At 39.1% G+C, this 15,742-nt stretch overlaps 1 protein-coding gene across 1 annotated transcript in view; it reads right to left on the bottom strand.

Moving 5' to 3' along the window:
* The window catches only part of LOC104083061 (excitatory amino acid transporter 5-like), a gene marked incomplete at its 5' end in the record, with an annotated part of 38,264 nt that overhangs the window by 1,963 nt on the left and 20,559 nt on the right, over positions 1–15,742 (bottom strand). The window contains 3 exons of the mRNA XM_009586422.1: positions 392–491; positions 4,650–4,784; positions 7,970–8,164. Of these exons, the coding sequence (XP_009584717.1) occupies positions 392–491; positions 4,650–4,784; positions 7,970–8,164 (430 nt within the window). The remainder of the gene's footprint in view (positions 1–391; positions 492–4,649; positions 4,785–7,969; positions 8,165–15,742) is intronic.

Below are 15,742 nucleotides of genomic sequence, written 5' to 3'. Positions count from 1 at the left end.
CTTAAGGACATTTGTCACCCTGCTCTGTTGCTGGTCACATTTTTAGAAGAAGGACGACTTACTGGCCAGTCAGGACTTGGGTACTGACTGTGAGACTCACAGTTCCAGCATCTCATGCATTTGTAAGACAGTGCAGCTGGTTCTCCTGCTCCCAGCCCCAGCGTGCCAGACACAGCTGGCTGGCAAGCTTTGAATTTGTGTGGCTTTTTGCATGACCTCATGGAAAAGGACCCCTCCACCCCATCTGGCTAAGCAGCACATTGCCCAATTCTGTCCTCTCTCTGAAACACCTTTTATAAATCAGATAAAACAAATGTGGGAGGCTGAGAGCTCGCAGGTTCTCTGCCGTAATACAGCACACACTGCACACCCTGGCTCATGGCGTTGTTACCTCATCACTGTCCTTGATGAACTCCTTCCGGCAGATGTGGGCCATGATCCCAGCAGCCAGCGCGTCTCCCAGGACATTGATCATTGTTCTAAACCTGTCTCTGGAAAATGAAATAGTAATGGTAAGTTGTTGGCTCTTTGGGTACATGCCTATGCCTTCATCACTGCAGTAATTATAGCTGAAGGCCAGTTTGGCTGTTTTTATGAGCTAACAAGTTTAGAAGTGGTAGGAAGGAGTTTGGCACGGGGAAGCCACTAGTTACTGAGCTGCTCAGTTGGGTTTTCCAGCCTTTTCAGAGCTCAGTGCCCTGCGCTGCCACATATCTTAATTTGTAACTGAGCTAACTAGAACAGCTATGCTTCCCTATACATGCAAGCTGATTCAGCCCTAAAAAAGTTTAACACAGCAGATCAAGATTGCATTTATGTCCGAGTTTTTATATTAAGGTCCAGTATTATGGCCTGATTTGGAGGCTGGGGCTGCAAATGTCTTAATTTAATAAAAGTAGAGGGCAGCCAGTACAACCAGTACCTTGTATTAGTTATCAAGGTCCCACTCTCAGCAACTAAAGTGCTAGTTAAGATTATTGTATTGTTAGAATGTGCAGAATACAATCAAAATTATTCAGAAGATTGCTAAATAACTACACTCACAAACTAAGCAGGCACTGACCATATTTAAATCCTGTTCATTTCTGAAAAAGCTATGGTTGCTATGGCTACCAGTGGCTCTTAAAGATTCTTCATTTTCAGTTATCATCTTTTCCAATTTAAATTTGTATGCTTGACAGTACTTTGTATATATACAGTTTCACTATTTTTCATTATTCATTTATGGGATCATTTCTCCCCTGTTTACACCTTCTACCCACTGTCTAAAAAAAAAAATCTATTAAAATACAGACTGTAAATACACAAAAGTAAGTGGTTGTAATAGACAAGTGTTACACTTGAAACAGCTTGGAATCTATTAATTAAAATTGACGAGATTTCAAATAGATGATATAGCTTTTAAGTCTGAAATATATCATGTCTTTTCCAAGAAAAACATACACATGTGAAAACTGTGTCATATTGGTAACTTGATTTATATACGTGGGTTATAAAATGGCGGTTCAGAAATCTCCAGATGTTTGGCTTATTAAAGTCAGTGACAGTCCAATATCAACACTGCCCAGATTTCTGATGCCGTATCTTAATATAGAAAATAATTGAAACTGTGTGCTGATTTTTTTTCAGATATTTTAGGCATGTACTCTGTGCATGCAAATGTTTATGCAGTTGCTTGCCTAATTAGCATGAAAGTTCCTGCATGAAAGGTTATTTGCATGTGCAGTTACCCAAATTGTACATGCAATTGCAAGTAACTTCAGCAATAATATTCCACAGCCTGCACCTAGATGTGGTTGTTGACTCCAGGACCCAGTCCTACACTTGTTTTGCTGAATCCATTTTTCTGATTCCTACTGTTCTGATTTTGGGTTTTGCCTTGAGGAAAATTCCCACAAGAATATGTTAAGCAGAGAACAATACTGTTACAGCACATATTGATAGACTTTTTTTTCCTTGGTTGATCATAAAATTTTGATTCTTGGAACGATATTCTGAGTTGTTAATTTTGGATTGTGCAAAAAGTCAGCTGTGTTAGACAAGAAGCTGTATGAGCAGAACTCAAGAGTTTGCACTCCCTTTTGGGCTCTGATTAGCATCTCTTCTGAAGACAGAATGTTTCTGAGAAAACAGTGCACCATACTGAAACTCTTAAGAAAAAGGATTGCCTGGCATGTTGTTTGACCAGTTCTATTCCATGTTTCTATGTGTTCGGAGTAGTCTGCGCTACACATGAATAGAACCACACTGCACATCACTGACATTTCTCCACTAAGAGGCCAACCTGCTGCTAGTGGCATTTCTTTCAGTGCAAACACGTGAGTCAGGTGTTGCAGTGGTATTTTAGCTTTAGATGATATTATTAAAGATGCAAAATTAAAGATGCAGAATTTTTACCTTGTGTTTAATAAATTAACTGAGAAAGTATTTTATTTTCTTCTTTATGTCTCTAGGCACTAGCTAAAGGTATGAAGTTCACATACATGTTATGGCTACCTAAATGAGTTGTAATACCTGCAGTGCATTGTAATGGGTATTTCAGTCTTGTGAGATCATCTAACCAGCCTTCTTTGAGCATTCTTCATACTCCAGTACTTCCAAAACTAATATTGAAAATATTCATCATGTCAACCATGTTGACACTTTGCATCTGCAGGCTCTTGAAACCACCAAGTGCCGAAATACAGAAATATACTTTTTGTATGAAAGGTCATCTGCAAAAGACAGAAAATTGGGTCTGTTCCTTGCTCACTTTTTAATACCATCTGGAACTATAGCCTGAAAAAGTTTTTTGTCTGTTGTTTCGAAAAGTTTTGTAAGACAAAAAGAAGCATAATTCCCATATACGCTGGAAGACTTACTGGAAAAACAATGAAATGTTGATGTTGCAAGAGCTGGGTGAAAACATAGTGGGTGAGCAATATAGAGGCAAAAGGCTTTTGTAATACAGCTTAAAATACTTTGATTTTGTTGTGCTTCATTAACTATTGAGCTTCAGTGACTAGCATTAGATAGGCTGCTTTATTAAAATTCGAACTGCCATTCCCGAGTTTAGGTGCCCACAGCAGATATTATTTATCCTTTACAGAATAATATTTCTGATATTGCTAAAATAAAATATGTCTTAAAATATGCATACAATACAACACTCATGACTCCTATTATTAATAATAACAACATTCTATTACACTGAACAGGAAAGTAAATAATTCCTTCTCACAATTCTTTGTACAAAAAATCAGTGGCTTGAAGTTGAATAAAATAGGATATATAAAAGAATGGACTTGTAACACATTTTTACCCAGAACCTTGATGTAATGAAATTCCATTGTATTAATGGAGATATATTTTACACAGGTTAAATAAAAAATAATTTGGACTGTTTCCTTGTCGATGCATACGCTAGTTATGTTGCTAATTGAAATGCTAATGAGCTAGGGACCAGTATTTTATGATTCATCTTCCTAGACTATTCAAAATTGTTTGATTGATTTATGGACATTTACATAAAAGTTAAGAGGTCAAATAAACCAATCCTTATGAGTTTTTATAGCGGCTCTTCTCATGGGTGACACGAATCCCTTTTATTCTGAGTGTGTTAGGTTTTAGCCTCTGCCTCTGCTGTTAAATCCTCAGTGATTAGGGATGCAGCAAAGCAACCTCTCCACAGAATGGCTGCATTGCAAAACATGGGGGGGGGCGGCTACAAATTGCTGCTGCCTATTTAGCACTGAAATCAGAAAGAGCAGAATTGCATCAGGATCCGTGATAAAAGGAAGACATTACATTATTAGTCCTAATGCAGTGCATTGCAAGTATTACATTCAGGTTGACTGTATCATGGTTCTAGTTACCGTGGTAGTAGCTAATATACAGCACAAACCATTACTGTACTGTCATGGCTATTTCAGGCAGAGCGGTAACTGTGGTGCGGGAGTACTTGCCTGCTTTAGCACTGGCTCATGCCTCTTTGCAGAGTGCTTCACTACATTGAGATGATGTCCTTGAAGCATCAGTGGGCTGATAAGCGGAGTGCAGGCAAACCACATTTCCTAGGAATGTCAGCCCCTTGTCCTGGTCCAAGGCAAGGTGCCAGAGTTGCACCTGATGGACATTTGTCTGACCTGACCTTAAAACTTCTCATGAAGGTCATCCTTGAACCTGGCTAGGTGCAGTCATTTCCATTGCCTGACTATCCTTCTAGATAAAAATCGTTCTTAAGTTTTCCTGTGATCTGACTTAAGGTAGTTACTTTGGTCTACTTCTTCATCCTCCCTCCCTGTGAATGTGAAGAACAATTGATCACTGTCGTCTTCAGGACAATCTTATCTATATCAGAAACTGCTGTGGTGACCTCTTTCAGCCTGCTCTGGTTTTAGACTAAACGAACTCCGCTTCTTCAGCCTTTCAATGTACGTCATATTGTCCAGATGAGACATCTAGACTTTCTCTCATTTGTCTATGTCTTTTTTCAATATAATGCCCACTTTGGCAGTGTATTTAATCTGAGGCCACATTAGCAGCATTTCAAGCAAAATAATTACTTTCCATGCCTTTTATGTATATTGGTAATACTATACCCCTGGAGACCATTTGCCTTTTTAGCAATGTTGCCACACTGGAAATCTCAAAAGCTTAATGTTACTTACAGTGCCCAGTCGACGGCAATAATCAATGTGATGTCGTCTGTTGGGAGCCCAACTGAGGTCAGAACAATGACCATTGTCACCAGGCCAGCTTGCGGAATACCTGCAGCACCTATGCTTGCAGCTGTTGCTGTGATACTTTAACAAAGAAAGAAAGGAATAAGCTTTACCAGTGATGGGTTGCTCTGCAAGAAACCACACCATGTTTCTACAGGAGCTTTCCTAAACCATAATCCTTCTTACACAAGCCACTGCACAGAAGTGCGAGGGTTTTGTGGACAGAAGCCAGGTCAGAGAGCAAGAACAGGCCAAACTGCCTGCCCAGTGCTAAATTCTCACCCTCTACCTTTGCAGCTTTGGCTCTGGTGGGGCAGTTCTGTTATCTCTTAGTATCACAAGTGTAGAGAAAGGGGGGGCAGCCAGGCTGTGGGCTTCTCTGAGTTATGTCAGCTTCTCATTGTTCATGGCACCATGCAGCGTTGTGTGCCACGAATCTGCCAGCACTCCTCATCGCTGCTTCACCCTTGGCAGCAGAGCTCCCAGCAGACATCTCTGAGTCATCATCGGCAGTTCCTGTGCCAGGCAAATCCGTGGCTGGCTGCGGCTAAGGCCTTTAATGTCAATCCATCACAAAGAGGCTAGGCCAAGGGTAAAGAGGCTGGGCCAAGGGTGAAGTCCTTGCATAGCACATGGCTTTGCATACTTGGATCTAAATATGAAGCAAGCATGAATGTGACTGTACCTCTTCAGTTTCGGGAAAGTATTTTTACTTGACCTTCACACCGTTTTTTCAGCCAGGCAAGCAGAAATGAATGGGAGACCAGGGCAAGAGTGGACCTGGCAGGCTTAATATTTTTTTTCATAATGCTATTTTTAGGGGAGGGATTTCATTCCTTTTTCCAGGAGCAAAAGTGACTGGATGTATTCATTTCTGTCCATCTGGCCACTTCCAAGAGCTAGGCCATCCAGCAGAAAGACAAAAAAACGAATGTTGACAATTGTAAAAGGATGGCATAAAGCATATACACTGATAATCCACTGCATTCATCAATCCAGAATTTCAGAGCTTTTGGCAAGCAGTTAAGTCTCATCAACCTCCTATGATGGAAAATCAGGGTAACATTATGCACCCATATGGAAACTGAGACACAGAGATATCCAGTATCTTGCTCACAGCTGTACAGTGTACCAGTAGAGCAGCATCAGTATTTATAACTAGAGCCCTAAAAAAGATACATTCACATGTGGGTGTGATGGGGAATGAGAAAGATTTAAAACTACATTTTGAAAGCGTTAGCTTGTATAGCATTCTAATAGGATTGTAACAGGCAGAGTATAGATAGAAAGGAAGGGAGAGAAGCTCAGGTGCTGAGTAAGAGATAAATATAATGAACATTAAAAGATTCTCCAGTTAGTGTCATAAACTGGCTAGCTGATTAGGACTGCTTCTGCCTCCTAAGACAGTTCAGGCCAGAAAGTCTCATGACTTAATTGGGAGCAAAAATAGGAATGTTTAACTAAGATTGTACAGGCAAGCCCATCTGCTGTTCCATTGAATTATTACCTTAATGTAGAAGTTTCTTCCTATAATATGCTCAAATGATAGGAATAGGATCTTAAATCTCTTTTTCTGCTGCATCTAGGTTTGTATAATCACATTGACATAAACTGTCAACCTGGATTTTACAGATTATGAGCAAATTAGACTGATAATTTTTCTAACATTTTTTCCCCGCTGGCAAAAATATCCTGACACTCAGGAATATTTGAATTTCAAATCTCCAGATCCTAAAGTATCAAGATCTGAGGCAGGTTTGGCCCATAGAATACAGTTAGAATTTGGCTTCAGATATTGAAGGTACTGAGTCCACTGTGATTTCCTATTTACCCCCTTCTTTTCTAAGTCAGTCTTTTTATTTCTTTTCCTTTCTTGGATTTTTCCAATCTTCATTTCTATTTTCCTTCTGCTGTCTTTACTTCTTTCTGGTCCTTATGTACTAGCACATAATATGGGGAGTGAAAATAGAGATAAAATAGGGTTCTGCTAAGAGAAAGTTAGAACTTGCCTTCCTTCCATCTACTATCACCCTCCTTCTCCTTCATTTTTCAAATCACCATTCTCTACTTCAAGGTGTGTGTAATGTCTGCCCATGCTCTGGGCCATATTTTGGGACCACATTCTAAAAACATCTCCAAATTCAAAATCACCAAAGGCTAAATTTTAGCACAGGTTATTCCAATAATTTTCAGAAAGAGAGAGAGAGAGAGCCTGAAGCAAAAGCTCATATGGGCACAATTTATTTCTTCTGCTTCTAGTCTAACCAGATCTTGCCAGAAGCCCATTAGCAAACCTCAGCTGTCATCTGGGGTTACCTTCAGGACTCTCCTCCTCTTGTCATGAAGGTTTTCAAGTCCAGCAGAAGACTGGCAAGGCCCAGCAGTGTAAACGGGGAAGTGATGAGGTCACTGGGTGGGTAGGTAAGCAGATCTCAAATATGTTGCACAAGGCTCTGACTATGAGGAATGTTTTTCTAATCATTTGTTCCCTGCTGGAAACCTGCAGGTTTCGGTCCCTGAGGCATTCTTTGGCAGCCACTGGAGTTATTCTGGCAGTAATTGTTCAGCTGGATCTTCTAGTCTTTTGGATCCATTACAGACCTTTCAAGGACGGAGTATGCAGCTATAGCACTCTCTACCCACTGAGAGCATGGTTGTTTATGAAGTTTTCTGCTTTAACAAGCAGCAGAAAAGGCATTTAAAAAATATCTGACTGATATGACATCTTCATGAAAACCTGCCCTGATAGTAGCATCTGTCCTCCTTCTCTGTTCCCCTACTCCTCCAAGGTTTGAAAAAAGCTTCTTAACACATCCTATTCCCTGTTATCTGATACAGGACTTTTTATGTTTGTGTTTTGCGGATTTTTTAACCTTTTCCTCTCATGTAAAGATGCAAACCAGAGTTAAAGTTGAAAACAATTCTGACATTTAAAATAGTGTTTTAAACACCAATAATAATAGTAAAATATTCCAATCCTAGTAAATGATCAATGGGTTGCCTAAAAGTAAAAATTATACAGTTATCCTCAAACAGAAACAGATTTCCTGGTGTCTACATGCTTCTATTGAACAGTACCAATACAATTTCCCTTTGTACAGTCCCTTATCTCTGCATTACTTAAAGATAATCATCCTATGAGGAATGGATTCTTTGGCAATAGCAAAGATGAGTTTCGTTCTGAACATTGCTACATACAAGAATTGTAAGAGTGTCAGACTTAACAAGACAAGCAGACCACAGCATGTGGAAATTGAAGTTTATACCTTATAGTGATAATCTGCCCAAAGTCCAGCTCATAGTTGTTTACTTGAGCAATAAAGATGGCAGCCACCGCCTCATAGAGTGCTGTCCCATCCATGTTGATGGTGGCTCCCACAGGCAGCACAAACCTCGCAATCCTCCTGTCTACATGGTTATTCTCCAACAAGCACTTGAAAGTGATAGGCAGTGTGGCTGAGCTGCAAAACAGTGGAGAAAAGCACACATTGAATTATTTCTATTTCTGGGGAATAGAACAAATTGTAGCAAAAGTTCTCCAGGTGGGGTAAATTTTACACTAACCATGTGAGTACTGCTTCTTATTCTTTGGTATGCAGGTGTAACTCACTTGCCCTGTAACTTCTTTGCTTGAGGGAGATAAACGCAGTTACATGTATAAATGCTAGAGTTAGTGCAAATTTTGCTTTCCCCAACTTAAAAATGTCATTTTCTCTTTCCTTCTTTCTTCAGAAAAGGGACAGAAGTCCCGCAGAGGCAGTATTGTACACTCAAATGCAAGACAAGGGAAACACCCTGTGCAGCTTATTAGTAAAATCTCTGAAAACTGTTGTGCATTCATGGTTTCTAAAAAAGTTTCCTTCCAAGCCTTCTGAAATAGAAAGCCATTTTTAAACAGGAAGAGTAACCATAAACCAAGGAAAAGTATAAAGCAAGAAAGGCTCTTAACTCATTGTAAGGAGGTGCTATATAAATGCCCTTAGGGATTGTTCCAGTTCTCACTGCATATTGACAGTTACTAGATGACCAATTTAGGCAACGAATTATAATGGTAGTGAGAGTTTACAAGAGATTGGAATGCTGCTTGGATTAAACTCTAAAACATCCCAGTGGGCAACAGCTCTGACCAAGAAACTACTCCTTCTTTTGCCTCAGAATGCATTAATGCAGTAACGTCCTACCTCACGTGTAAGCAGTATCTTACTTCTGCAAGGGGTTAGGCAAAGATCTTATCAACAGCACGCCTGAAAATAAAAGCTACAGACCAAGCTCCTGTATTCAGGAGTATACAATCCCATTTCCTCTCTGAGACAGATCTGCCCATGTCCCTTGTGTGATCATATAACAATCACATAATTGCAGGTCATATAATAATGTGTACGTATGTAAATGAGATATAAATATGTATGCGTGCAGAATGGTAGGGAATGGAGTGGAATTGTGTAAGACTGTTGACAGGTATTAATTTTAAAATGAGCTTGACCCTTCCAAACTTTAACCCTTGATTTCATACTCTTTAAAAAAAAATCTGATTTTTGTTTTCATTAACTGACACAATTAATTAAATATTATCTGGTCATAAATTTCCTCGTTTTCAGCAAGATCAATGCATTTTTAAATAGTAACACACCTAAACACGTTTATCTTTACATTTTATCAGCCTTTTCGTAACATTCTGCATTTTACCATACAGTGTCACATTCACTAATATGTCATGAGTAATTAAACTGCATTCAAGTGAGTGAGGGGATGTTTTTTATGGCATGCCAGTTTGTACGGAAAATAAGTAATACGTTGAAGAAAAGATACAAATGGCAAAATATTTTCATTGTCATGATACTCATTTTAATATAATGCTCAGTGTTTGAGACTATTTAAATAGATGTAAAATAGCAAACTCCTTCAAAATTATTCCAAAGTTACCTCTTTAAAGAGACAAGTAATTAGAGGGGAAATATTGCTATCATGATACTAAGGTCTTTAATGTTCTGTTCTCTTGTGATCTGCATGCCCCAAGTCATGAAATACAGGCATCTTTCCACTAGTTTGGACAGTTCAGATTGCTCAGTCGCTCTGTGTTGTGAGCCTCACATCAGCAATATGCCTCTGATATCTAAATCTTACAATGACCATTATCTGTTCCTAACAGAGGATAAGACACTTGATCTACAAATTCTTTCTCAGTCATTACATGTGACCTACAAAATCACAGAGAGATTCTGAAAGCTCTGAAATCATAGGAATGCATTAGCAAAACGTTTCCATGAGCAGGAGTTGTCATTTTATGTTTGTGCAAGCTGTTGTTTGAGGAAAGTAACAGTGTTTGGAAAGGAAAAGTAGCTTCCTGCAATAGAAACACAAGGAACAAGACAAGTCTATGCTTTCATTACGATATCTCTGTTTTCTATAACCTTATAAAGTCTGACTGGTGAATGATTTACTACAGACTGGCAGTCACTGCCACAAAAATCTGGACAAAAGTAATTCTCTGAGTATGCAAATAAACTGAAAGGTCAAGGAAGCAATAGAAATCTGATTACCTCTGGTAACTGGGGTATATTCAACTTTTTCATTCTGGCAGTCCTAATATTTAATCAATATTTACTTTGAAAAACAAACACAGCAAAGCATAACCCCCCAAGCTACACATTAGAAGTCATTTCTCTCTTGGGCATGCCTATCATTTTTCACACATTCATTTGTGAATGACTGAAATTCTCTATGTCTTGTTTACCATTAAATGTTCATAAAATAAAAGGGTGAGGCTGGGGCTCACAGATAATGTAGAACTGAAACCCCTGCTGTAGCTGTAACTAGGAGCAGACCATCACAGTAACACTTCTGGATGTTCTTAACTAAAGGCATGGCCAGGAAGCAATTACTAGACTTACTATTCATTGTCTCCCTTCCCTGCAGCTACTTTAGTTGTGGAGGGTCACTTGTTTTTAAAGACAGTCTTTCCTTGGCCATTTGTTTTTTTTGTAACAAAACCCTGTCTAATTTCTTTGTGGGAAAAAGAGGAGAAAAAGGTAGTCTTACAAGTCCTTTTCCACCTCGCCCATACTTTGACATACCAGAATTCTAAACCTAAATGCCTTCCTGTTCTGAGGGCAGAGAGCTGAGCTGTGAAATGTGCAAATTTTAACTGACTGACATCTATCTTCCAATTTGGTTGAGATGTGACAAAGATTGTGAAAAACAATCCCATAATACCAAGGGCACAATCAGCAAAATCTGTATCTATTTTCACTGTTGTAAATGGAATGTACGACACTGTTTTTGCAAGAATTCAACTTTTAAACTTGTGCATCATCTCACAGAGAGTCAGGTGCTTCTTTCATTTTAATTTTATGCTGTTAGAAGTAACATTTCTAGGGCACATAACTAGATGTTGGTTTTGTTGTTTATTAAATATTATAATAAAAAAAGAAAATGGGCAGGATGTAAGTGCAATGATGATAAAAAACATTGTGCAAGATATTGAAAGGAAGCAAATTTCCAGGTCCCAGATTCTTGTACCTTCCTAGCACAGGCAACTACTACATAGTCTCACTCAAATTTATGACACTGCATCTTAGAGCTAGTAGGCTGTCTGTCCTAACTACTCCTATTGAAAGGCTTTCCAGAATTCACTGTTCAGATGAGAAATTCAATTTATCATCTAGATGTACTCTTTTCAATTTACACTAAATTTGCTTTTATGTGCTTCATGCATTTCTCCTTGCACAAATCAGTTCAGCTCTTATAACACTTATTGTTAGAAATCAGTTTTCCCCCTCTCAGCTTGGACTGACCCAATCAGAGTTTTTAAAGTCTTCTCTGACAAGATTGCTACTTTACATCCCTGATGACCCTTTCGGCACCTGTTTCAATCTGAATGAACTTTTCCTGAATACAGGTGAGAAAAGTTATGGGGAGTATCCTAGGAGAGGTTGTCTTGTTCAATGATGGTTCATTTTTACTCATAATGTATCATCTGGCACATATCAGAAAATATGTGTCTTATTTAAGGCTTTGGCTGTTGGTGACTTACAAGTGGCAAAGAAAAAAACATGTTCCTACTGTCATTTTTTAGTTATATTAATATATAATTTCAATGGCTGAAGAAAAAACATTCTCAAATACTTCGTCTTTCCAGTTAAATTAGGTGAAGTTTGTTCTCTTGAAAGCTGCTTTATCTAGTGTTAAACAGTGCAGCAGTAACATGAAAGCCTGACATGTAACATTTATTAGGAGGAAAAATACTCTAAAGCACTGATCTTAATCTGTTAAGTCTTTTAAAAACTGTCCTAAAGCTTTCAGCAAAGAGGAGAGGTATCTTCTCCCAGCACTAACTCTAACAATTAAAAATACATTTTCAGTCTTATCTCAATTTTGGGATAAAATGCTGCAGCTGCAGAGACTGAGCATAAGCTAATGCTGGATCAGGCCAAGCTCTTACTAGTGTGAGCCACAAAGACAGCTAGTCACTGTGGAAGAACAGCTGTTCAGCCTGCTCTGTTTATCTTATCATTCAAATACATTTTGATATTTGCTCCAAAAAATCAACAAACTGATCTCATCTCCCTTTTGCTAAATCTGCCTTTAATTTACACTGTGCAATAGCCAAGATCGTAGTGTTTCATAAGCAGCAAAACCCTTGAAAAACTCATGTTTTATCATTTGTCTTCAGAGAAGATGAAAATTGCTTCTTTTGATGGGATGTACCACTGAGAAGATGCTGCTTTAATTCATTAATGATATGGAAAGATGACCTAGAGAAATAGAATTCCCTCATTGGAATGAGGAAAGTTAAAATCAAGAGGAATTTTGCCTGTAGGCCAAATACTGCTTTTTCAATACAGTAAGAGGTGACAAGATCAGGGGCGATGTGGGGGGAAGAAAGCAGCAAGTCAGAGATCCACAGCTATGTGGCCTGAACACCGCAGAGCAGGGCAAGGTGAGCAATGACAGCACTTGCTGTACCACCTTACTGCTGTAGCCAAGAGGAGCTGTGTACATCACTATGGGCGCCTGTAGCAAAGCCAGCCTGTACTGGGGTTTGGCTTCAGGGGCTGGCTGGCCGGGTGGCTCGTGCAGGGACTTGGTGCTAGTCGTAGGGATCGAGTTCATTGTGTCCTAAATGATGCACCAAAGGAATAAGAGATCTCCTTCTCTGTCCCTGCCTCTCCAGTAATGTCTGTGCAAACCAAAATATTGCTGTGATTGGGATTTCTGGAGAAATATAAGGGGATTGAGAATGGAGTGTAGAACATTTTGCTAAAGGGAAATGGGTTGAAATAATGTTCAGATTCAATAAAATCATTGCCATGAGATGGCTGTTTAGTGGCTTTCAGGTTCCCTTCTGTTACATTCTCTGGTTTTGTACATGTTATTGTTTTTGATTCTTGCACTTTGACTTTTAGCTTAAAAAGAAGGCTTTCCACAGGTGCAGACTAGCTGGAATGAATATCAGGACACTGATCTGTGGTTTTCTTTCTATCTTTAGATGTAGACATGAACTGACACAGAAACATCTGCAAGAAACACATCAGTACGCTTAAAACCAATTCTTTGTTCTCCTCTAAGATGATCTGAAAATCCAATACCCACATTATGAGTGTTACATAATGCCCCTGTGGCAAGTATTATTTAACCAAATACAGATGTGTTGACTGTCAGGAGAAGCAGCTCTCCTGTCCAGCCCCAATTATTTGTGCATGTTCTTTTGGCAACAGCTCTGTTATGTGCAGTATCCATTCCTTTCAGTGTAACGAAGGTGAAAAGTTCAGCTATCTCTAGAAAAGGCACTGCTATTTGAGCAGAAAAACATTAAAAACCATGTTGGGCCTGTGTTGGATTTGCAAAATATACTCAGTGGTAAGAAGGGGCAATCAGAGCTAAGCCCATCAAACATGTCCAAGCCCCAAATCCGTAATTTCAGAGCCTTTCCTCAGGACTCACCTTAACTTTGGCGGTACATTAGCTTCTAACAATAAAGATACTAAATCTCTTCTGGTAGCAAGGCCTGCTGGTGATTCTTGACAAGCTGAGCTGCCAGTTGGCGCCAGAAATCTGTTGCCAAACTACACCCTCTTTGGGCCTACAAATATGTAATTATTCCTTGCACAGTGGAAGGGGAGAGAGCGCTATCTCAAAATGCTCGATACCCCCAGGAGAGGGGCTCTCTCCTGGGAGTCAGTGCCTAGGAGAGTCAAAGTCAGTGCAGTTTTCAGGGAAAGGTGAATTCCCTATGAGTTCCCCACTGTCAGCGGGCACTCTCACATCAGCTTGGGGTAAGGAAATGGGGCTGGAGAAAACCTCGAGTTTGGATTAGCTTACCTGAGAGGGACTCAGCAGAGAGAGACACTCTCTCACCAGTTCTGCAGATTGAGATTTTTGCTTTATAGCTATGCCTGATGCCTGCCTAGCTCTCCTTACCACACTGGCTTTTGGGGCTCTTTCCTAGGAGCCCAACTCTCCCCATGAGGAGCTGAGTTCCTAGATGAACCACAGGCATCTTACATGGTTGAAAGTTGCCTAAAAGTTAAGCTTTGCAATGACAATCACTGTGATATATAGGTTTTTTAGAAGAGCTAGCTCACATTTGCTAGAGAGTGTACATGTTCTTTCCTTATGCTTCTACAAGTAATTGAGAAAAAAAATAACTGATCTAAAAATTCTCAAACCTACCATTGTTGAACTTTCTCCAAGTAGTGATATAACTTAGGCACTCGTGTAAAACAGGCGAATCAAAACCCCTGCATACCTTTCTAGATCCGGTTGTGTATTATGGTTACTACGTATCGTGTCTGACTTTTTGTTTTATTACTATGATTGACGATATTGGCATTGGAACATTTCTAACCTCAATATATATACCACAAGCAACCTGGACCTGAATATATTATGAACTGCAAAGAGGGCCCTTCGTGATTGTAAAGTGGCTTGATACTCTCAGAGCTAGAGACAGAGTAAGGAGATGAGATCCAATGAAGAAACAAGCACAAGCCCTGAAAGTTTCCAGACCAGTAAAGGACTAGTAAATTGGTTATAAAATCAAAATGCAATGCTGATGCAAAATAGGGAAAATTAAGAAAAGTAATCTATTTTTGAAAATGGTGGAATATGTGCTGATCTTTTAAGTCTTGATTAAACCTCCCTTGATAAAGGGATCTATACTGGTGAAGAAGTTGGTTATTTTTGCTGCTTAATAACAGAAAAGAAGAGAAAAGGACAAACTCTTCTAGAGATGCTAAAGATGAGGAACAAAATTTTCTCCTTTTTTTCCTAAAAAGAGAAAAAATCAGATTAGATTTTTAAGAAAAATTACCTTTTCTAGAAAAAGAGAATTAATGGAATGGCACAGATTAAAAAAAATGAATGTCAGCAATAGAGTTCTTCAGAAACAGAATTCTTAGAGGAGCAGGGCAGATAGTCAAGTGTGTCAAATGTGAACCTTTTGACGAGCCTTTTGATGAGCCTTTTCCAACACTAACATCTTTGAGTGCAAAATTAGCATCTTACTTGAATCTGGGGATGTGATGACATCTCAAGCTACAGACTTTTTATGTTCTAATAAAAAAGATTGCCTTAATTATTTAAGCCTAATTAGAGTTTAGAACACCACCCAGCACGTAATTTTTTCTTGACTTTGTATTTCACAGTATGTTGCTCTTCATAGGTCATTTTGGAGCAAACTGTTATATATGAAAACACCTTGTAAAATGAAACATAGTGGAAAGCCAATAGCTTCCAACTGTACTGAAATAATCTTTCCCTCGTCTCCGTTCTTTTAATTCCTATACATTCCTTCTGCTCTGCTTACTCCTGCCCTAACCACTGTACGTATATTCATGAGAGAAACGGCCATCTGCATCTGACCTTCCTCCCCCAGATTACCTTGTCGGACCTTGCTAGAACTATAATGAGCCTAATCAGGCCAATGGGCTGGGGATAAAAGTTTTAGGCTCTTTTCCCAGGTCTGGCACAAGTCTAGTACAACTTAAGTTTTCTCTTTTTCATTGTCCCTTCAGTAAAATAGAGATTATTTCTCTTCT

This window comes from Fulmarus glacialis, unplaced genomic scaffold, assembly GCF_000690835.1.
Source record: "Fulmarus glacialis isolate BGI_N327 unplaced genomic scaffold, ASM69083v1 scaffold6681, whole genome shotgun sequence".
Taxonomy (NCBI): Eukaryota; Metazoa; Chordata; class Aves; order Procellariiformes; family Procellariidae; genus Fulmarus; species Fulmarus glacialis.
This window is presented reverse-complemented; position numbering and strand designations above follow the sequence as displayed.